Raw genomic sequence first — 21,818 nt, 5'->3', positions numbered from 1 at the left:
AAGACCTGAAATATTTCAGTTAGTGTGCAATGAATCTAAAATATATGAATGTTAAATTTTCATCATGACATTATGGAAAATAATTAACTTGATCACAATATGCTAATATTTTGAGAAGGACCTGTATTTGCAAGAATATAAAATAGCTCAGTTAGATACTCTGGCCCACACTCCAGCACAGTAGATGGCGATAATGCATCTAAACGTTTGATGCCACCCGCCCAAAAATCTCAAAAAGAAGAAGAAGTTTGTTGTCTAGCATGGTCCGTTCTTAGTAGATGGATGAAATTAAAACTTAATAGATTTTTTTTGGGGGGCCGTAGAGTTAATACTACAGGTTGGGTTGGATATAATTCAATATTTTTATTCAATATTGAAGTCTACAGTGGTAAAACGTCACGTTAAAGCTCAGGAAAAAAACATTCACAAAAAGGGAGAGCAGCAACAAGCATGGCTGTAGACATGAGATTACCGACCGTTAAAAATTCAATGTCGCTATCAGTTTCTGCTGCTGGCCGAAAAGATCTGGTTGTCCCCGGAGATGTTATCACTTCAGACACTGGGTTCATGAGGTAAGTAAGATGGTCTGCCACAAACACAGTAACATGCTAAGCGGCGGGGGGCTATTAACTGAAAAGCATTGAAGTGTGTTTATGAAAGTGGTGAACATAAATAATTTTAGCAAACATTTCAAAAGAGTTGCAGGTCAAAGCATACGACTTTATCTGAACGATTCAAGACATTTCAGATGGCACCGTTACCCTCTGCAAGTTCATCTAAAAGAATTAGAATATCATGAAAACGTTTCAATATTTTCTGTCGCTCATTTAGAACAACTGTTATTATATAGATTATGTATATAGATTCATTACACATACAGTGAAATATTTAAGACCCTTTATTTTTTGTAATTTTGATGACTTTGATTTACAGATAATGAAATAACAAATTCAATGTGTCAGAAAATGAGAATATTACATAAGATCAGTAACAAAAGGATATTTAAAAACGGAAATGTCAGGCTTCTGAAAAGCATGTTTATTTCTGTGCACTCAATATTTGGTTGGGCCGCCTTTTGCATGGATTACTGCATCAATGCGGCGTGGAATGGAGGCAATCAGCCTGTGGTTCTGCTGAGGTGTATTGGAAGCCCACGTTGGTTTGATAGTGGCCTTTGGGTCATCTGCGTAGTTGAATCTGGTGTCTCTCATCTTCCTCTTGACAATATTCTATAGGTTTTCTATGGAGGTCAGGCCAGTTTTGAGAGACAGCAAGCTCAATTTGTGGCTGTGGCAGGCAGAATTGGCAGTCGGACTGCCACAGCCTGTCTGAGGGTGGCAGGGGATTCTGCGAGGAAGGTGCCAGACTGGCCGTAAAAGCTTGCCACGGCGGTTGCCGCTGTTTTTGTGGAAGCTAATGCTGATAATTGGCAAATGGGTTGTCATTGTTGTTATAGCCTGTTACCTTTAAATAATGATGTCAATATTGATTATTGTTTAATAAACAGCTTTAGACCCATAACGTAAGGTGAATGTATTTACTTGAGATGGAAAATAAATAGCACTATGTGAATGTGTGACGTGCTGAAAGGATGACGAAGATTTACAGCCGGTTTGTTATAGAGCATGAGCGGCTATTCTGAATTGTTCTGAATGTTCTGAATTCTCAGAATAGCCGCTCCAGTGGCAGCTCCAGCTGCCAATTCTGCCTGCCACTGCCACAAATTGAGCTCGGCCCTGCTGCCAGTTTTCTTGCCCAACAAGCGCAGTAACACCAGGGTCTTTGAACCAGTTTTTGGTACCTTTATGGAGTGTGGACAGGGTCCAAGTCCTCCTGGAGCATGAAATCAGCATCTTCATAAAGCTTGTAAGCTGAGGGAAGCATGCAGTGCTCTAAAATTTTCTGGTAGATGACTGTGTTGTCTGTGGACTTCAGAAAATCCAGTGGATCAACACCAGCAGATGGCATAGGTCCCCAAATCATCACTGACTGTGGAAACTTCTCACTGGACTTCAAGCAATGTAGATTATGTGTGTCTTCACTCTTCCTCCAGACTCTGGGACCTTGATTTTGAAATGAAATGTAAATGAGGTCTTGAGGTACTCTAGGAGGATCTGAGGTACTCAAGGAGGATCTCATCTACTCCCAAAGCCCTGCCACCACGGAGCTTTTTGACCCCCCCAGGGACTTTAATCTGGGTAATGAATGAGTCCAACTCCAAGTCCCCAGTCTCTGCTTCCACCAGGGAAGGCGTGACGGCAGGATTGAGGAGATCTTCAAAGTACTCCTTCCACCTTCTGACAATGTCCTCAGTCGAGGTCAGCATCTCTCCAAACCCACTGTAAACAGTGTTGGCGAAGCACTGCTTCCCTCTCCTGAGGCGCTGGATGGTTGCCAGAATTGCTTTGAGGCCAACAAATAGTCATTCTCCATGGCCTCACCGACTCCTCCCAGGCCCGAGGTTTTGCCTTCAGCATCCTCTTCTTCCAGCAGATCCAACTCATCACCAGGCAGTGATCGATGGACAGCTCAGCCATTCTCTTCACCAGACTGTCCAAGACATGCGGCAGAGAGGTCCGAAAACAAGACTACAAATTCGATCATCGACCTCTGGCCTAGGTTGTCCTGGTGCCAAGTAGACTGATGAACACCGTTATGCTTGAACATGGTGTTTGTTATGGACATTCATGACTGGCACAGAAGTCCAATAATGAAACACCAATCGGGTTCAGTTTGGGGGGGGCATTTCTCCCAATCACACCCCTTCAGGTGTAGCTGTCATTTCCCAGATGGGCGTTGAAGTCTCCCAGCAGAATAACGAAGTCCCTGAGAGGGGTGCCTTCCAGCACCCCTTACAGGGATGCCAAAAAGGCCAGGCACTCCGCATTGCTGCTTGGTCCTTAGGCCGCAACAACAGTCAGAGGCCTCTCCCCAACCTGAATGCGCAGGGATCTGACCCTGTCATCCACCGGGGTAAACACTAGCATGAGATGAAGGAGCTGGGGGACACAAGCAAACCCATCCCAGCCACCTCTCCACCACTCCAGAGTAGATGAGATTCCAACCTCCCTCGAGTAGCTGGGTTCCAAAGCCCCTGCTCTTCGTGGAGGTGAGCCAGACTATTTCTAATCGATATCTCTCAACGTCCTGCACAAGTTCGGGCCAGTTTAAGCATTGTTGAGGTCTCCACCTCCGACCCCTGCACGATCCTTCATGGTTCCCCCCGCAAGGCACTGCCGGGTTCTGTGAGGAGTAACCCGACCACCAGGTACTTGCCAATAAGCCCAGACCTGGCTCCAGGGTGGGGCTTCAGAACTGCTCTTTGTCTGATCTGTCACCCAGAACCTGTTTGCCATGGGAAGCCCTACCAGGGTCATTTTAGCCCTGGAGCACATAGTCTCTGGGATCAGTCGAGCACTAAAAATCCTCTGACACGTCAAGGTGGCGGTTCAAGGAGGGGCTATAGTGTTTGTGGCATTTTGGCTGAATTATTCACAGTTTTTGATTTTTCCCCAGGGGTCATGGCACATATGTTGATGAAGACAAACTGACAGCATCAGTTGCCGGAGAGGTGCAGAGGGTGGACAAGCTAATTTGTGTCAGACCACTTAAGACTAGGTGAGTCATTGAACTTTAAACAGCTGGTGATTCTAATAACTCTGATAACACGTCTGTGTTGCTTTTACTTGGTTTTAAATCTTGCTGTGTTTTGCAAAAATCATGTAAACGCTGTTAAATTACATAGTTTTTCTTACATTGCAGGTTTAACGGTGAAGTTGGAGATGTTGTAGTTGGCAGAATTACAGAGGTGAGACTGTGTCAGTTCTTTCGAAATAACAGCAGTAAGAATATTTCAGACTTGTTGATTCTTATGTGGTTATATGTAGGTTCAACAGAAGCGCTGGAAGGTGGAGACCAACTCTAGACTAGACTCTGTCCTCTTGTTGTCATCCGTCAACCTGCCTGGAGGAGAACTGGTGAGGTTTTAGAAACTGCTTTGTTTGTGTTGAGTAATTTTTGTACTGCAGTGATTGCAGAAGTATTTGGTTTTACCTTTCAGAGGAGAAGATCGGCAGAAGATGAGCTCACCATGAGAGAATACCTTCACGAGGGTGATCTCATCAGTGTAGGGCAGATTCATCATTAGCCTTTGATTACCTCCAACTTGTTTATTATTTGTTTTCGTACATAATTATTTTTTAATTTTTCTGCGATTTTAGGCAGAGGTGCAGTCTGTCTTCTCAGACGGGGCCCTGTCACTTCACACTCGCAGTTTAAAGTATGGGAAAGTAAGTTTTAGTACACTGATTATTTCATGGAGCTCTGAATGTCTTTAAAGTTGTTTTGTGATTAGACGCAACTAAACAATGACCAACTTACCACTTCGTTTTGCATGTCAGACAGAGTATCAGCAGTTATGACAGTTTATGTCTATAATTTCTAATCTATATGATTAAAAAGTTTGTTTTCTTGTGTTAGAAATGATTAAAAATCATGTTCCATTGTTTTAAAATTAGTCCATATTTTACCTTGTGATCTGTTTGTCCTCTTTTTCTCAGTTGGGTCAAGGAGTGTTGGTGCAGCTTTCCCCTTCTCTGATCAAGAGGCAGAAAACACATTTCCATAACCTACCCTGTGGTGCATCCATCATTTTAGGGAACAATGGTTTTGTGTGGTTGTATCCCATGCCGAGACAACAAGAAGAGGAAGCTGGGGGCTTCTACACCAGTCTGGAGGTAGATATAGACCCCACAAAGACCAATCAGGAGAGAAGCACTGGGAGACCCCAACTGTTTTGAATGCATCCACTTATGAACTGTGCTAAACTGAGGTTATTTTGTGCATGTGCCCTGTCTCTGTCCTCTTAGCCTGTGAGCCTGTCAGATCGAGAGGTGATTTCACGATTGAGAAACTGCCTGCTGGCTTTGGCTGCCCATAAAGTGCTTTTGTATGACACAAGTGTTCTGTATTGCTACGAGTCGTCTCTCCAGCACCAGGTAGGAATCACCAACATAAAATACGGGTGCGATCTTAATAAATTGAAGTAAAACTTGATTTATTTCAGTAATTAAAAATATATTACTTATAAATATTCCACACTAGGTTATTCAATTCTGGCATTTATTTCCGCAAATTTTGATAACTATTACTTACAGGTAATGACAATTAAAAATTATGTTTCACAGAAAATTAAAATACTAGATTAGACCAGTAAAAATGTATTAAGACAGATCTTACATGATCATTCTGACTTCTGACTTCTACAAGAAGGGTAAGTCACAAATGATCTTTGCTAAAGTAGTTGACTGCTGTATCTAAGAATATTCATAGAAATTTGAGTGGAAGCAAAACGTGTTATAGACAAAGGTGCACAAGCAATATTGTGCAGTCTTAAGAGGATGTGAGGCAAAGTTCATTCAGGACTTTGGTGGAGATTTGCAGCGTTTGGACTAAAGGTGGAGAGCCACCACATACAAATATTATCTGGACACAGTAATGATTTAAGTGGAATATGAGAGACACCAGACCCAACACAACAGATGGGCGAAAGGCTGCTATTAAAGCAACCTGGGCTTCCTTCCTCAGCAGACCCACAAGGTGATGGCCTCCATGCCATGCCGCCTTGTGAAAAATTTATGTTTTGTGTGTTTTACCTTTTGAATTAATTTAGAATCATAGTCAACTTTGTAGGTCAAGATTGTGTGCACAAGCAAACCATTTGACTTTGGTTTTACACACTCACAACGTACAAACATTAAGCATAAATATGTAAAATAAAAAAATACAAGATAAAAAAAAATCATATGTACGTGTGTGTACAACCATTTTTTTCTTCAAACCCAGGTTAGAATAGTGCAGATATGCTTATTTTGTTGTTGTGCCACCTGGTGGTCATATTGAAATCTACTGCAGTTATGAACTGAAACTGTCCTTTTTCTATCATGATTTTAGAGAATGGGTTTAATATGTCGCATGTAATACCTTACAATTATTGCAGGTATTAATTTGTTAAAGCATTTACATGTCAGCTTTTTCCCTGCTACAAGTTTTGTTATCCAAGCCTAAACATCTTGATGTGTCAATACAGTTTGTTTTAGCCTCCATCTCTTTATGACAGTCAGTTTTTTTGTTCATCAATTTCTCTTTATACCAAACTTATTGAATTATTTGTGTTTTTTACCTCTTATATAAAAGTTTATAAATACTTTTTTTCTCAATAAAAACTGCTTTTATGCTTTCGCTGTAGGTCAAGGACATCCTGAAACCAGAAGTGATGGAGGAGATTGTAATGTTGACACAGCAGAAGCTATTGGAACAGGAAAGTTAAAAGCCCCAAACCGCAGTGTCTGACCAAAATCTCATTAAACCTTTGTCTAAGGAGACCGCTTATCATTTACCTGAAGGCTCAACTGGCTTTTGTTGTTTTACATTTGATCAAACTCAGTTATTGAAAACTGAGGAAAAATTGTGAAATTATTATTTGTGTGTCGAGATCTTTTGATAATGGATGATTAACAAATAAATTTCTATTGTCTGATTACATTTTGTAATTCTTGTTTTTTGTATTCTGTGTTGTCTGGAACCTCAAAGATGGAAAAACCTCCAAATGTTTTCATGGGCAAACCACCCGGATCAGCTGAAGGCTCGTTCGTTGTCGAGTTATTTTGTAAATTGCTCTGAAGCACCTGATAAATTAGAATCATGACGTGATTTAAATTATCGTATGGTCAACTTTTCAGCCTTTGAAAGGGGATAAAGTTAGTGATTTTTAAGTGTTTTTTTTTTTTTTTTTACCCAAGCGGAGGTACTAATTAATTGTTCTCCAACAGAATCCTTGTTAGCAACTCTGTGCATGCAATTTTATTATCACTACTAGTTTGGGATCTAACTAGTGTTTGACCTTTTAACTTTGAATAACTGAAATCAATTGTATACCTCTACCAACCATTGTCAGACCTTTAACTGTAACTAGCTGTAATCAGTTGTTGAGTTGTTACTAACCAGTGTCCCGGGTTCTAACTATACCTAACTAGCGTCTTTTTGTACCTGTAATCAGTTTTAGATTTCTAACTGTAGCTCCATCAGCTCCCAAGCGCTAGCCCACGCACGCTCGTGACGTCTTACGTCGCACCACCCACATATTTCTGTAAACCACCTTGCGTATGGAAGTATGGCGGCCTCAGCGAAACAACTGCTTCTCGGCCAAAGTCTACTGCTCTGGTTTTCACGTGAAAGCGATGAATAGGTACGCAAACCGAGAAGGTGGTATCGAAGAGCTCTGTGGCTGTGAGCATCGGAGAGGGCTTGCAGGAAGAGTCGCTGTTCTTTCGCCGGCGGACTTCCCTGAACTTCTCGTCGCCTCCTTGATTGAAGCGTCTCCACTCCGGGTACCAGAGGGGAAGAAGCTCCGTAGGACGGGAAAAGTGGACACGGAAGTTAGAAACTAACTCATTGCGCTGACTTTGGAAAGTCCAGTCGCAAAGTGGGAATGTATGGTGTCCAGAGACATTTGTTGGGATGTTTTAGTGCACTTGTCCGAAATTGTTTGTCGGGAAGGAGCGACAGCCAACTGTTGACTGTTAGATGTGCATTTAGGGTCTGCGCGCTGCATACCACCAGCAGACGCTGGTTAGCTTTCATGGCTCCGGCTAACCAGCAATTGAACTGTTCCTGTGACCATGTAAGTTTTCATACACACTTACCTTCACTCTGTTTAAGTTTTGAGCAACGAAATACGTTGTTGCCAAGTGGTTAAATCGTTTCCTTTTGACAATATTGCCAGTTGTTGATAACTGTTAATTGCCAACAGCAGAGTTAAAGGCACTCCAATCCTACGTAGTCTTGAAAAGGCTGAAAAATACAGAACTTCATTATAGTTATGTCTGAATAGACGAGGAAACAAGTGAATAGAGTAAAAGAACATCCGTACTATATAAAAAAAAAGTATTTAAACAAATTACTCAAAATATGATTTCTTTTCAGATGTATTTGTTAGATGTTTGGTGTTTCTACCACTTTTAGCAAGCAGTGTAGCACTTTAGCCCCGAGTATATTGCTTTTTGATTTATTAACTGAAAACTCGCATACATGCTTATGACGTTTTATAGGTTTTTTGATGATATGTTCTTTGTACAGTTTTGGTTTTGACTCATATATAACACCATGCATTATATACACTAAACAGGCCTTTTCTGCCCAAAACCAATTTCCTGTTTTCTTGGAAGGCAGACCTGCACACTTAGATTTGGACAGATATTGTTTAAAATATGGTATTTTTTAAGTGCAAGTGGCATGGAAAAAGCTGAAATCTTGTGGATAGTTTGCAGAAAAGGATGATGAATTAAAAGGGAAAATATATAACCATTGACCACGACAGTAATAGACTTAGTAAAGACTTAGCTTAAGCTGTGGGAAGCAGAGGGAGGAGTAAAAAGGAAATCAATGCACAATGCAAGTGTTGCCTCTATCCTATGTTAAACATGTGAGATCCATGCTATCCACATGTACAGGGGTTGGACAATGAAACTGAAACACCTGGTTTTAGACTACAATAATTTATTAGTATGGTGTAGGGCCTCCTTTTGCAGCCAATACAGCGTCAATTTGTCTTGGGAATGACATGTACAAGTCCTGCACAGTGGTCAGAGGGATTTTAAGCCATTCTTCTTGCAGGATAGTGGCCAGGTCACTATGTGATCCTGGTGGAGGAAAATGTTTCCTGACTCGCTCCTCCAAAACACCCCAAAGTGACTCAATAATATTTAGATCTGGTGACTGTGCAGGCCATGGGAGATGTTCAACTTCACTTTCATGTTCATCAAACCAATCTTTCACCAGTCTTGCTGTGTGTATTGGTGCATTGTCATCCTGATACACGGCACCGCCTTCAGGATACAATGTTTGAACCATTGGATGCACATGGTCCTCAAGAATGGTTCGGTAGTCCTTGGCAGTGACACGCCCATCTAGCACAAGTATTGGGCCAAGGGAATGCCATGATATGGCAGCCCAAACCATCACTGATCCACCCCCATGCTTCACTCTGGGCATGCAACAGTCTGGGTGGTACGCTTCTTTGGGGCTTCTCCACACCGTAACTCTCCCGGATGTGGGGAAAACAGTAAAGGTGGACTCATCAGAGAACAATACATGTTTCACATTGTCCACAGCCCAAGATTTGCGCTCCTTGCACCATTGAAACCGACGTTTGGCATTGGCATGAGTGACCAAAGGTTAGGCTATAGCAGCCCGGCCGTGTATATTGACCCTGTGGAGCTCCTGACGGACAGTTCTGGTGGAAACAGGAGAGTTGAGGTGCACATTTAATTCTGCCGTGATTTGGGCAGCCGTGGTTTTATGTTTTTTGGATACAATCCGGGTTAGCACCCGAACATCCCTTTCAGACAGCTTCCTCTTGCGTCCACAGTTAATCCTGTTGGATGTGGTTCGTTCTTCTTGGTGGTATGCTGACATTACCCTGGATACCGTGGCTCTTGATACATCACAAAGACTTGCTGTCTTGGTCACAGATGCGCCAGCAAGACGTGCACCAACAATTTGTCCTCTTTTGAACTCTGGTATGTCACCCATAATGTTGTGTGCATTTCAATATTTTGAGCAAAACTGTGCTCTTACCCTGCTAATTGAACCTTCACACTCTGCTCTTACTGGTGCAATGTGCAATCAATGAAGACTGGGTACCAGGCTGGTCCAATTTAGCCATGAAACCTCCCACACTAAAATGACAGGTGTTTCAGTTTCATTGTCCAACCCTTGTATATAATTGTCTCTTTTGCAGGCAGCACATCTTCAATCAATTAATTTATCAATTAAATCACACATGGATTATTTTGAATTCCTTTATATAGACATTCTTTAAAGTCTTTGTTTTAAAACACCAGAGATGAATATTTTTATCTGACAATACTGTTCTGCTGCCCCCTGTGAACATTAAAGCTGTGTAGAATTAATGTTTAACACAGTTTCTAAGTTAGTTTAGTATATGGAGAGGGGTTTGGCCTGATCTAAGTTGTCAGGGGCAGGTTAATGGTGCCAAAATATACTCAAGTTTTAAAATTTAGCAGTTTCAATAAGGCAAAAAGACTTCTACATTTTTGTCATATATACAGAAAAGACCCATTTGGCTGCTGGAAATATTTCCTCTAGTTAAAAACAGACCATTAAGGTCTAGAAGTTAAAGGAGAGCTGTTCACTCCGTGTTACAAAAACTACATGTGGCAAGCTACCGGTTGTTATACAAGTAGTTTATCATACTTTTTTTAGTAATGTGTATCGATACTGTGAAACCAGGGTATTTGTAACATACTGGCCCATGCCTAATCCTAAGTAGTACATTTTTTCTGCATCAGTTTTTCAGATGGATCAGATGGTTTTACTTTTTTTTCCATTTTATTGATATCACTATTGAGTTGTAAATGCACTTATTTTTCTTTCAGATTCCCCTGAAGTGCCTTGTTTTGTCTAGTGAAGCACAGACGCTCCACTAATGTGTGACACGCGGAGACATACTGGTGTAACTTTGATCTGCTTAGGTGACTTGAATCACCCGTTCTCTCGGACGGGACATTCCGAGCCAGGGAACGGGTCTCCTGTGTTCCCCTGATCCGGTCCTTGTCTGGTACCCAACTGTTGAACGGGGGATAAACTGATACCAGCTTGGATAGTCCCGGCTGCAGCCTGGCACCCTGCCCTTATGGGGCAGCAGCCGGGGAAATTAGTAGGGGACCAGAGGAGACCCAGTTTGCCAGCTTTCATCAAAGGGGGGAAGAGAGACTCATCCCGCCATGTGAGCCAGCCCTTGAATGTTTTCGATAGACACGGTAAGATCAGAACTCTATTTTTATAGAGACTAAAGCGATAAAAAACTTTAAAACACAAACACAGAGCAATTTACCAAGTTAGTTTTGTGCATCATGCTTGCATAGGTCTATAATCACATACTTTAACTATGCTCTGTTTTCTGTTTCAATAAACTGAAGTTGCACAGTGACAAAAAATTGACTATGTATTCACCTTTTGATTTGCAGCTGCTGTGATAGTTTAGTTTGATTTATTTTTAAATAGTTTTGGTGATTTCAGTTTCTCTAAAAATGTGTTTTATTTAACACACGTTTATAAGGATTATTATTTCAATAAAGTATAATGCCTGGCTTTAATTGTGTCTGTAGGTTTAGGTCTGGATGGCACTGAAAAGTGGTTTTAAGAGGAGAAGATGCATACATAGATGCATAAGAGTTTAATGAAAAACACACTAAATGGCGGTCATTACGGGAGCTGTGCTATATGTGAAATCCCAGTAGTCATTGCAACATTGCAATTTCAAAGGGCTGTTTGTATGCAATATCTGGGAGAATATATTACCATCACAATATTCAACCAAAATATAGCAATTTCAGGTTTTCCTATTATCGTGCAGCCATAGGTATCATCTAACCAGCCGGATAGCAGACAGATGCTTGTGTAAAGCATTCAAGAACACATCTAACCACCCTATTAAAAGGTCCAGAAAATAATAAAGCAAGCTGTTTACAAAAAACAATTTTTCTCTGGCAAAACCTGCCACTAAAATGCTCTAGGAAGACAACTCCAAGACAGCAATTGCCATGAATCTTTTAAAATGATACCATGACCCATGAATAACTAGGGCTGGCAGACGTGAAATCTGCAATAAATGTGTGTTACGATGCGTCTAATTACTCCAGCTTTTTTGTAGTCAACTGATTAGCTCTACCCCTGTCAGTGTTTTGTTTGAGTGATTTATTTTATGGTCTTCTATTTACAAAACAAATTGAAACAATATACTGTTAAATAGAAGACCCATCTCAAATTATTTAACGGTATCAGTACCGTTTCAACTTGGTATGTATGACCCAGTTATCTGCTGGTCATACTTGTAATAGTGACACAGAAAGGACAAATCCTCAGTGTGCCCGGCAAAGCAATGACACAAATGTCTTAAATCTTACCTGGAGATGATATTCGTTAGATTTGTTTGGTTGTTTACCTTCAGACTGTATATATTGCTTATTAGAGCTTCAGTTTTATTTCTGTTGTCACACCAAATAAAAAAATGTTTAAACTGGAAGGGCATAGCAAGCAGGCATTTATGTTGAAATAGTTATTGGGACATTTTTTGTCTTCGCTTATTTGATTCATATTTAGTGTGTTAGCATTTACTAGTTTTGGCTATGAAAACGCCCTTGAGGAGGTGTCATTGTTTATTACCCAGAATAGCAGACGATATAACAGTGAGGTTAGAGGAATTTCTGTAGTCTCCTTTAAATTCAATAGAGGTTAATCAGTGCACTTTTTCTTTCTCTTTTGTGAGACTTTGTCTTGTTTTTTTCTTAATTTGTTTGATTGAAGATGACTAAAGATAAACCTATTCCTTTGTAATGGTCTTTTAAGTCTAAATTAATCACAGAATGCATGGAGTTTTTCCCATATTTTGAATTGAATGTGTTCAGAAGTAACACAGTTGCTGAAATTGTTATACTTTCATAAGTACATTTGTAGATTGATTTTAAATGTCATCAGCGTTTTGCAACAGATTTTGGCTGGAGGAGGAGGGGCCGTAAAACCTGTCAGAGCGGTCTAAACATATTATGTCATGACTTGTGGAGAGCATACTTTTAATGTGCAACACTGAAACAAGAGCACTACAAATCAGCAGCAAGTAATTGCACAGACTAAAACTCAGGAACTGAACACTTTGTGGACAATATTTTTGCCTTTGCATTGAAAGTACATGTTATAGTTATATCAGTTATACTCTAAAGCTGAGATGGGTCTATGCCACTGTTCTTGCTGGTTCTCAGTGTGGCATCTTGCAGATGCATGCAGACTGAGGCTGAAAAAAGTAAGAAATGAGAAAACTAATTTGCAACTTATTTGTTCAAGTGGCATAGGGGTGGGGTCCAAACAGAGAAGAGCTAACATTTTAATATTTGATTAATTGATTAATCAGATATACACGTGCTATGTCAGGTGTGTCCAAACCTTCTTTCCTTGAGACCTACATTACCAGCCTCCCCTCCATATACACAGTCATATCTCTGCCAACCCCTTACATTCAGTTTAGTAATTCAAATATTGATTTATATAACAGAAACTCTTTCCAGGATAGAAAAGGTAAGGTAAGTTTATTTATATAGCGCCTTTCAGCAACGAGACACTCAAAGCGCTGTACATACAATTACAAAGCAAATAAACACAGATACAGACACAGAAAAACAAATCAAATGATAAAATCAAACAGCAGAGGTAATTTAAAAAAGTAAAATAAAGAGAATAGAATGATGGACAAGAAAATTAAAGGAAAATTGGACTGAAAACGCAACTAATCATGCCTAAATGGCACAGTCAAAGGCCACTCTAAACAAATAAGTTTTTAATCTTGATTTAAAGCAACTTAGGGTTTCGGCGCTTTTACAGTTTTCTGGCAGTTTATTCCAGATTAGTGGAGCATAAGAACTAAAAGCTTCTTCTCCATGTTTGGTTCTGGTTCTGGGTATACAGAGTAGATTTGAGCCAGAAGACCTGAGAAGTCTGGGTGGTTGATACACTGACAATAAGTCTGTAATGTATTTTGGTGCTAAGCCATTCAGTGATTTATAGACTAACAGAAGTATTTTAAACTCTATTCTCTGAGCTACAGGGAGCCAGTGTAGGGACTTTAGAACCGGGGTGATGTGGTCCACTTTCTTAGTTCTAGTGAGGACGCGGGGAGAAAAGATTTCGTTTCATCAAAAGGGCAAATTGTCACCCTGGTTGTAAATATATTTGTCCAGAAATAAGCCATCAGCATGTCTGCAGAAACAAATGAAAACTTTTGTATTTTTTCACCATCTGAACAAGCATATAGAGAAAGAATAACCTAAAACTGTACGTCCAGCCCGAGTGCACTAGTGTTCCTGTTGATCGTCCAAAACATTGTCCTTTCTAAGTACAGCTTAGCATTATTTAAAGGGAACTTCATTCCCCCACTGATGTTGTTAAAATCTTTGCATAAAGAGACTAAGGGCCACCAGACTGCTTAATCTGTGGGATGCATTATTACAAAGCATTGTTTTAGTTTTCTTTTTTAATCTCGCTTCTCTAATCAGTTTGATTATAAAGCTTCATGATGATGCTCTTCCATGTTCGTTCAATACAGTCATCATACTGTTTAAAGAAAACGAAATGCAGCCATATGTGTAGTTATAGGTGAGTTTCTGCTAATATGTTAAGCTAACAAAGTCTGCTGCAGAGTATATGTACTTTTTATTTTGAAATGGTGCCAAAAGACATTCATCTCAGATTTTTGTCCCATCATCCCGTTACACCTAATGCAATTAAAAGCATTTTGTGAAACCGCCATAACTGTCCTACTTGAAACACGTAGGCGCTGAACAGTATGCAGATGCATGAAATTCTGCAGACGCCTGCTATTCACCCATTTATTTAAGTCAGGTGTGTGGAGTCAGGAAAACACGTAAAACATGCAGGGCTGTGGGTCCCGAAGACCAGGATTGAGAAGCACTCTTGCATTGAACATCAGCTCCAACAATGCCAAATATTACACCACTATGAGGATTACTAATCCCAAAAAAAAGTTGGTAAACCCTAAAAATGACTATATGAAGCAAGCTAACATAAGTAAACAAACAAACAAATCAAAACTTGTGAAAAAACTTGGAATAATCCGAGTTTCAAGTAGTAAACAAATTAGCTAAGTGACACGGATATCAGTTGAGAATTTCGCTGAAGTGACACGGGCAACCAGGTCAAGGGACAAGCCACCAGAGGCCTAACAGCTGGCCTCAACGAACATTACTAAGAGCTGCTCTGTGATCGTGTCAGTGTGTGCTATAAAAACACACACACACAACAATGAGAAATCATGGGAAGAGATTTTGGTGTCTAGACTGTATGGATTCCACATCTTTTAGCTAAAAGAGACATTTACTGACTAAAAAAAATGTGATTTATCCAATACACACACAGCACTGCTGACACGAATACACACCTGGATCAGTCATTTTATTAGGTAGAGTGCCAGTATTGAGGTATAATTAATTTTGCCTTCAGAATTGTCTTAATTCTTTTGAGTATTAACACAAAAAGGTACCAGAAACAGTCCTACAGATTTGCCGGCAGCACATACACTAGCCACATCCCGAGGTGCCAAATTTAACTGAACTGGAGAGTACAGAGAACTTATTGTCATCTTCAAGATACCAGTTTGAGATGATTTGAGTTTTCAGACATGGTGTTTCATCTTGCTGGAATTAGCTATCAGAAGACGGTTATAAAGGGACAGGCACAGTCAACAATATCCCTTCATTGGTATAAGAGTAACACTATGATAACCTTGAGAATACGAAAATACCGTAGTATCGTGATGTTAACAAACATTTAGAAAACAAATGTATAAAAGTTATTTCATTACTTTTATTTGAAACAGGACGATAACATTAAGAGGGGTTTGATAGTTTAACCATGAATAACTGCATAGATAAAATGTTTATATATTTTTTAAATTGTGAAATTGCTAAGAACAAATTGAATTAAATTCATAAATACTTTTCTCAATTGAATTTGAATTTGTTCTTAGCAATTTCACAATAAAAAAATGTATGATTCAGATACGCTGGCAGCACCATATTATACACAAGTACAGTTCTGTGGTGGACGGCCTGCATGTGCTCGAAATCAGTGATCAGTGAAAAATCTTTTTTATTAATATAATTCCAAGAACTCTTATCTTCAGCTACAAAACCCTACAAATGTTTTTTGATGCTCAAGTAAACTTTAGCTTCTTAAGCCCAACGGGCAGGCCCGTTTTTGCGCAAATACCTTTTAGTTTTGCAGCAACTTAAACACAGGCGATGAAATTTTAAGGTCCCTCAGACATTGCTGACTCTGTGAACAAAATGGTACAAAAAGCACCTTTCTCTTTGCAGCACCCACCTTTGTCTCATATCGTAAACTAGAGACACCTTTCTATCAAGGCACAACTTGTCTTTCTACCAGCTTCTCTGGTGATGTAATTTGCCTGCACATTACGGTCTACTTGTTGCTGCCACCGGCTGCTAGCTTGCGCACTACTCCGTTAGCTTCCAGGTATGTTTGAAACTATACATTTTGATGATACATAGGGTAAATGTCATAACCAATGGCTATGTCATATGCAGGACTCCTACAATGGAGATCAGCACTTTTATTTGACCAGATTCCCTTTTTATGAGGTGAAAAACACATTTGGGAAAGTTTTTGCACCCTTTGCCTAGCTCCCATTTCTGCCTGGGACGTTGCCCTCTAAAACCTTTGTTGAACATACAGGTCCTTCTCAAAATATTAGCATATTGTGATAAAGTTAATTATTTTCCATAATGTCATGATGAAAATTTAACATTCATATATTTTAGATTAATTGCACACTAACTGAAATATTTCAGGTCTTTTATTGTCTTAATACGGATGATTTTGGCATACAGCTCATGAAAACCCAAAATTCCTATCTCACAAAATTAGCATATTTCATCCGACCAATAAAAGAAAAGTGTTTTTAATACAAAAACCGTCAACCTTCAAATAATCATGTACAGTTATGCACTCAATACTTGGTCGGGAATCCTTTGGCAGAAATGACTGCTTCAATGCGGCGTGGCATGGAGGCAATCAGCCTGTGGCACTGCTGAGGTCTTATGGAGGACCAGAATGCTTCGATAGCGGCCTTTAGCTCATCCAGAGTGTTGGGTCTTGAGTCTCTCAACGTTCTCTTCACAATATCCCACAGATTCTCTATGGGGTTCAGGTCAGGAGAGTTGGCAGGCCAATTGAGCACAGTGATACCATGGTCAGTAAACCATTTACCAGTGGTTTTGGCACTGTGAGCAGGTGCCAGGTCGTGCTGAAAAATGAAATCTTCATCTCCATAAAGCTTTTCAGCAGATGGAAGCATGAAGTGCTCCAAAATCTCCTGATAGCTAGCTGCATTGACCCTGCCCTTGATAAAACACAGTGGACCAACACCAGCAGCTGACACGGCACCCCAGACCATCACTGACTGTGGGTACTTGACACTGGACCTCTGGCATTTTGGCATTTCCTTCTCCCCAGTCTTCCTCCAGACTCTGGCACCTTGATTTCCGAATGACATGCAGAATTTGCTTTCATCTGAAAAAAAGTACTTTGGACCACTGAGCAACAGTCCAGTGCTGCTTCTCTGTAGCCCAGGTTAGGCGCTTCTGCCGCTGTTTCTGGTTCAAAAGTGGCTTGACCTGGGGAATGCGGCACCTGTAGCCCATTTCCTGCACACGCCTGTGCACGGTGGCTCTGGATGTTTCTATTCCAGACTCAGTCCACTGCTTCCGCAGGTCCCCCAAGGTCTGGAATTGGCCCTTCTCCACAATCTTCCTCAGGGTCCGGTCACCTCTTCTCGTTGTGCAGCGTTTTCTGCCACACTTTTTCCTTCCCACAGACTTCCCACTGAGGTGCCTTGATACAGCACTCTGGGAACAGCCTATTTGTTCAGAAATTTCTTTCTGTGTCTTACCCTCTTGCTTGAGGGTGTCAATAGTGGCCTTCTGGACAGCAGTCAGGTCGGTTGTCTTACCCATGATTGGGGTTTTGAGTGATGAACCAGGCTGGGAGTTTTAAAGGCCTCAGGAATCTTTTGCAGGTGTTTAGAGTTAACTCGTTGATTCAGATGATTAGGTTCATAGCTCGTTTAGAGACCCTTTTAATGATATGCTAATTTTGTGAGATAGGAATTTTGGGTTTTCATGAGCTGTATGCCAAAATCTTCCGTATTAAGACAATAAAAGACCTGAAATATTTCAGTTAGTGTGCAATGAATCTAAAATATATGAATGTTAAATTTTCATCATTACATTATGGAAAATAATGAACTTTATCACAATATGCTAATATTTTGAGAAGGACCTGTATATGCTTCAACTTATTCAGTCCAAATTTGCTGCAGTTATAGTGAAGATGTGGATGAATGCAACCTGGGGGTTCTCCTAGGAACTCCAAAGGATTTCAATAGTGGTTTGCAATGTTCATTTAGAAAAACATGTTTGGCGAGGCTCAAAAATGTTTTATTTTTTCTGTTTAATCACAAATAAATCAGACATAGTAACAGTTACAATAGTGGTTCCACTGGAAAAATATTATTTTATGTCTTACCTTTACACAGGTACCAAAAGTTTGCATGTAGGCATTATAACTGAGAAGCTATACTTGATTTATTTAAGGTATGTAATTTCAGGCGGAAATGGCTCTAGGACCCCTTAGGGCTTAACAGGTTAGCTTAAAGTTTTTATTAAAATAAAATACTGCAAAACACTGTAAAGGTTAAGAGAAAGTAGGCCACACCCTCTAGCAATTTTCATCTTATGTAGATTTTGGTATGTTCTGAAATTATTTAAAACCAGCTGCAAAACTATACAACAGAATCCAGTGTTATTATTTATTAAATAAAGTACACCCAGAAAACCATAGACTGCTTGTGCTTGCTTTTAACACTCTACACATGAGATAATATGGACTTTAGTAAACACTCTTTATTACATTTTACACAACCTAGTTTAATGGGAAGTACCAGGGTGTGTAATTAGGATTAGGACAAATCTTCATGTTTAATATTTCTAAATACTTAACCATTGCTGTCTTGGGTAAAAATTAAAATGATAAATGGCTTGTTAAAAACAAATATGCAGCTTTTTGTTGAAAAATCTTTTTCTCTAAAACAGAAAATACATATTCATAAAACGTTTCGGAAAGTGATTGCATTTGTAAGAAAACTCTACCCACTGCCTCAAAAGTCTTGGTTAACACAGAGGGGCACATGTCAAGGAAGGTCAGATAAACAAAACAAAACATTTTGTTCACTTAAAAAGGTCAGGTTTTGCAAAGGGTTAGTAATGGGACATATTTTTTCCCTTTTTTTTCCATCTGCAATGAGCAGGTTAGGCCATAAGAGGGGATGTTAGTCACAGGGCAAGAGAGGGGCCAGCAACAACAGCTTTGTGTTTTTTTCCTCTCCCTCTTGGTGAGCTTTATCTTGTTAAAAGTAGGATAACCAGCCACCATCTTGCTTCCCAGGCAGGTTGAGACCTCTACATGCAGCTGCCTGGGAGAGAGTCACAGGCAGTACAGGGGCAAGCAAAGACCTGTCTCTGTTTTTCGGTTTGCCTGTGTACTGTTCAGTGGCTTGATGTGAACTCATTGACTAGCTAGCACTGAATGTTTGAGAATGGTTGTGAAGCTCCTGGAAAATGTTCAGCTGGCTTTAATGTTCCGTTTAAATGAGTAGAGTATATTTATGTTAAAAACCTGCAAATGAATGGGCCATGGAATAAATTACAAACTAAGATACCTTACCAGGCCTGTTTAAAATAAGTCCAAACATGACTACATAGTTAAAAACATACTTTTTAGATTTAAAATGTCTATAGTTACACGGCCTTGGAAACTTATTCATATCCATTTGAATATTTTCACATTACTAAAACAATTTCAATGTATTGAAGACAAAGTAGCACATTTTGTAGCATATTTTGAAAGCAGATGTAGCCTTTATTGATGATTGGATGGAATCAATGGTGGAAACAGGTTAAGGAGTACCAGTCCCAATCACACTGTCGGTTTTGGCAGTCATTTGAGTCATTACTATCACAATATCATTAGTTATGATTTTTTTTCTAACAATATTTTATACAACTGTAAGGGATGCGATAATTGCCAGTCTGCAGCAAGGACAGGGAAGCCTGGAAGAAAACCTGTTGGACTGCAAAAAACCTGAGACTGGAGCTCAGGTTCACCTTTCAGCAGGACCAACATCGCTTTGTGTTGCTTGTCAAATAAAATCCCCAAAAAATATTTTATACACTTTCTCCATTATAGTTTAGTTTTATTAGCTTTTGAAAAGAATGCTTCTATTTTAGATACACCAATAGGATATGGCATAACATTTTGTCTTCATGTTCTTTTTCTTTTATGTACAGCTCAGATTTAAATACACTTAGATTTTACATTTAAGAAAAATAATGTAAATGGATTTAAGCGTTTTGACATTGTGTTTTATAAATCTGTTATGTAGATCAGCAAGTTCTTTTTATTCCCTTTTAGCATTCCCATCCTTATTGGCAGATATACTTTAGGTTCTGATAATAGACATAGTTTATCATAGATGACTGTCTCAGTTTGGTTCTCCAAAGCAAATGTATTCAAGCCACAACAGTATCTGTTGTATTTATTAATTCTGTTATTTTGGCATTAGGAGCAAATTAAGGTATATCAGTTGTTTATCCCCATTCCCCAAACATGATTGAACAACCAAAGTGAGAAATTCTTTAATGCACTGAACTTCTGCCTACATTTCATATTGAACCAACGTATTTCTGAGAAAAAAAGATCCCAGCCAGCCTGACAAGTTGGGTGGCAGGAAATGCATAGACCTTTAACATGTCTTTGCTTGCTCAGTAAGGGCACAGCAGGGCTTCTTTTCTTTGTCATGTACTTCAGCTGAGACCTTTCTAGTAACATGCCTGAACACTGGGGTAGCAAAAACAGTATTGTTAAATACTAAAGTGTGAGGACCCAGGAAGATGACCCACTTTTTCCATGTCCATATGTGTGGATTTTCATTCAGTCTTGAATGGGAGGAGAAGTGACATGGAAAAATTGCACACAAAGATGACACCAAAAGGAAATGGCATTGATCTGAGGTAAAGTAAAGTTTGCACTAGGGGTGCACCGATTGATTGGCCAACCAATCGCCTTAATTTTGGGTGATCGGCCGATACTTGCACGTGAAACTGGTCTTATCCACTGTTATTTTCTACGTCCGCAAAGGTCTCAAAATCAGCCACTGTCCCCTTTTGCTCTGCTGGGAGAGAGGACTAACTGACACACCCGCCCACCGCCAGGTCATGTCTGCACGTGCAGTTACAACAAGTTTGTATTGTTTGTAATGTTTTTCAATAAAATAAGATTGGAACATTGAGTATAAAGCAACCTTATAACACCCCATAGTGTCAGTAATAAATAAAAATCGGTATTGGCCAATATCAGAAGCTAGAGGTCAGGCATTTTAAAGATCGGTGATCGGCCAGAAAACTGCAATCAGTGTAATTGTGCACCCTTGAATGCACCAAACATGTTGCATGAAGCAAACATGTCATTGTTCTTAAAGGAGAATAGGCTCTGCCTCCTATGTCATGGAAGAGCTGTTATCAGCTGAGAAACTGGTACAGCATCCCTTGGAATGTAATGGTTTCCAGGAAGTACAGTCGATGTCTTAAACACTCCTACCACCGTATTAGCTACACCTTTTCAATTGCTTGTTGATACAATAGAAAATCAACCATATAGCATGTGGCAGCAGCTCAGTGCATTCAGGCATCTATATGTGGTGAAACATATGTTGCTCAAGTTCAAATTGAGCACTAGAATAGGGAGGAAAGTGGATATAAGTGATTTTGAACTCTGCATGTTTGTTTGGGCCAGACCAGTTAGTCCGAGTATTTCAGACACTGGTGATCTTTTGGAACTTCCACACCTAACCTTTAATTGGTTATGCATCAAAAACAAAAACACCTTATTGAGGTATTAGGCAGACTGGTTTGAGATAATAGAAAGCCAACATTAGCTTGTTAAAACCTAGGTATTTGTAATACCATCTCTGAATGCACAACACGTAAACCTTGAAACAGATGAGTTACAGCAGTAGAAGACTATGCCAGGTGCCAATCCTGTCAGCGAAGGACAGGAATCTGAGGTTACAGTTTACAGAGGGTCACCAAAAT

The 21,818-nt window shown here is 39.8% G+C and overlaps 2 protein-coding genes across 2 annotated transcripts in view; both read left to right on the top strand.

The window, feature by feature from the left end:
- The first annotated feature begins 205 nt into the window (after window positions 1-205).
- exosc2 (exosome component 2) lies at window positions 206-6,543 on the top strand. Its single transcript, XM_047373026.1, has 9 exons — window positions 206-572; window positions 3,517-3,618; window positions 3,763-3,808; window positions 3,888-3,977; window positions 4,061-4,126; window positions 4,221-4,289; window positions 4,560-4,736; window positions 4,869-4,997; window positions 6,248-6,543. Exons 1-9 carry the CDS (start codon window positions 451-453, stop codon window positions 6,326-6,328), a joined length of 882 nt encoding a protein of 293 aa, XP_047228982.1. The 5' UTR covers window positions 206-450; the 3' UTR covers window positions 6,329-6,543.
- Window positions 6,544-7,145: 602 nt separating this feature from the next.
- Window positions 7,146-21,818, top strand: part of abl1 (c-abl oncogene 1, non-receptor tyrosine kinase) — a 50,452-nt gene continuing 35,779 nt past the window's right edge. The window contains exons 1-2 of the mRNA XM_047372672.1: window positions 7,146-7,681; window positions 10,458-10,841. Coding sequence (XP_047228628.1) covers window positions 10,715-10,841 — 127 coding nt within the window. The 5' untranslated portion in view covers window positions 7,146-7,681; window positions 10,458-10,714. The remainder of the gene's footprint in view (window positions 7,682-10,457; window positions 10,842-21,818) is intronic.

This window comes from Girardinichthys multiradiatus, chromosome 8 (assembly GCF_021462225.1).
Source record: "Girardinichthys multiradiatus isolate DD_20200921_A chromosome 8, DD_fGirMul_XY1, whole genome shotgun sequence".
Taxonomy (NCBI): Eukaryota; Metazoa; Chordata; class Actinopteri; order Cyprinodontiformes; family Goodeidae; genus Girardinichthys; species Girardinichthys multiradiatus.
This window is presented reverse-complemented; position numbering and strand designations above follow the sequence as displayed.

Coding starts and splice junctions, on each gene's coding strand:
- exosc2 (XM_047373026.1), top strand. CDS start 451: ATGGCTGTAGACATGAGATTACCGACCGTTAAAAATTCAATGTCGCTA. Junction 3,809..3,887: donor TAGTTGGCAGAATTACAGAG/GTGAGACTGTGT, acceptor GGTTATATGTAG/GTTCAACAGAAGCGCTGGAA. Junction 4,290..4,559: donor GCAGTTTAAAGTATGGGAAA/GTAAGTTTTAGT, acceptor TCTTTTTCTCAG/TTGGGTCAAGGAGTGTTGGT.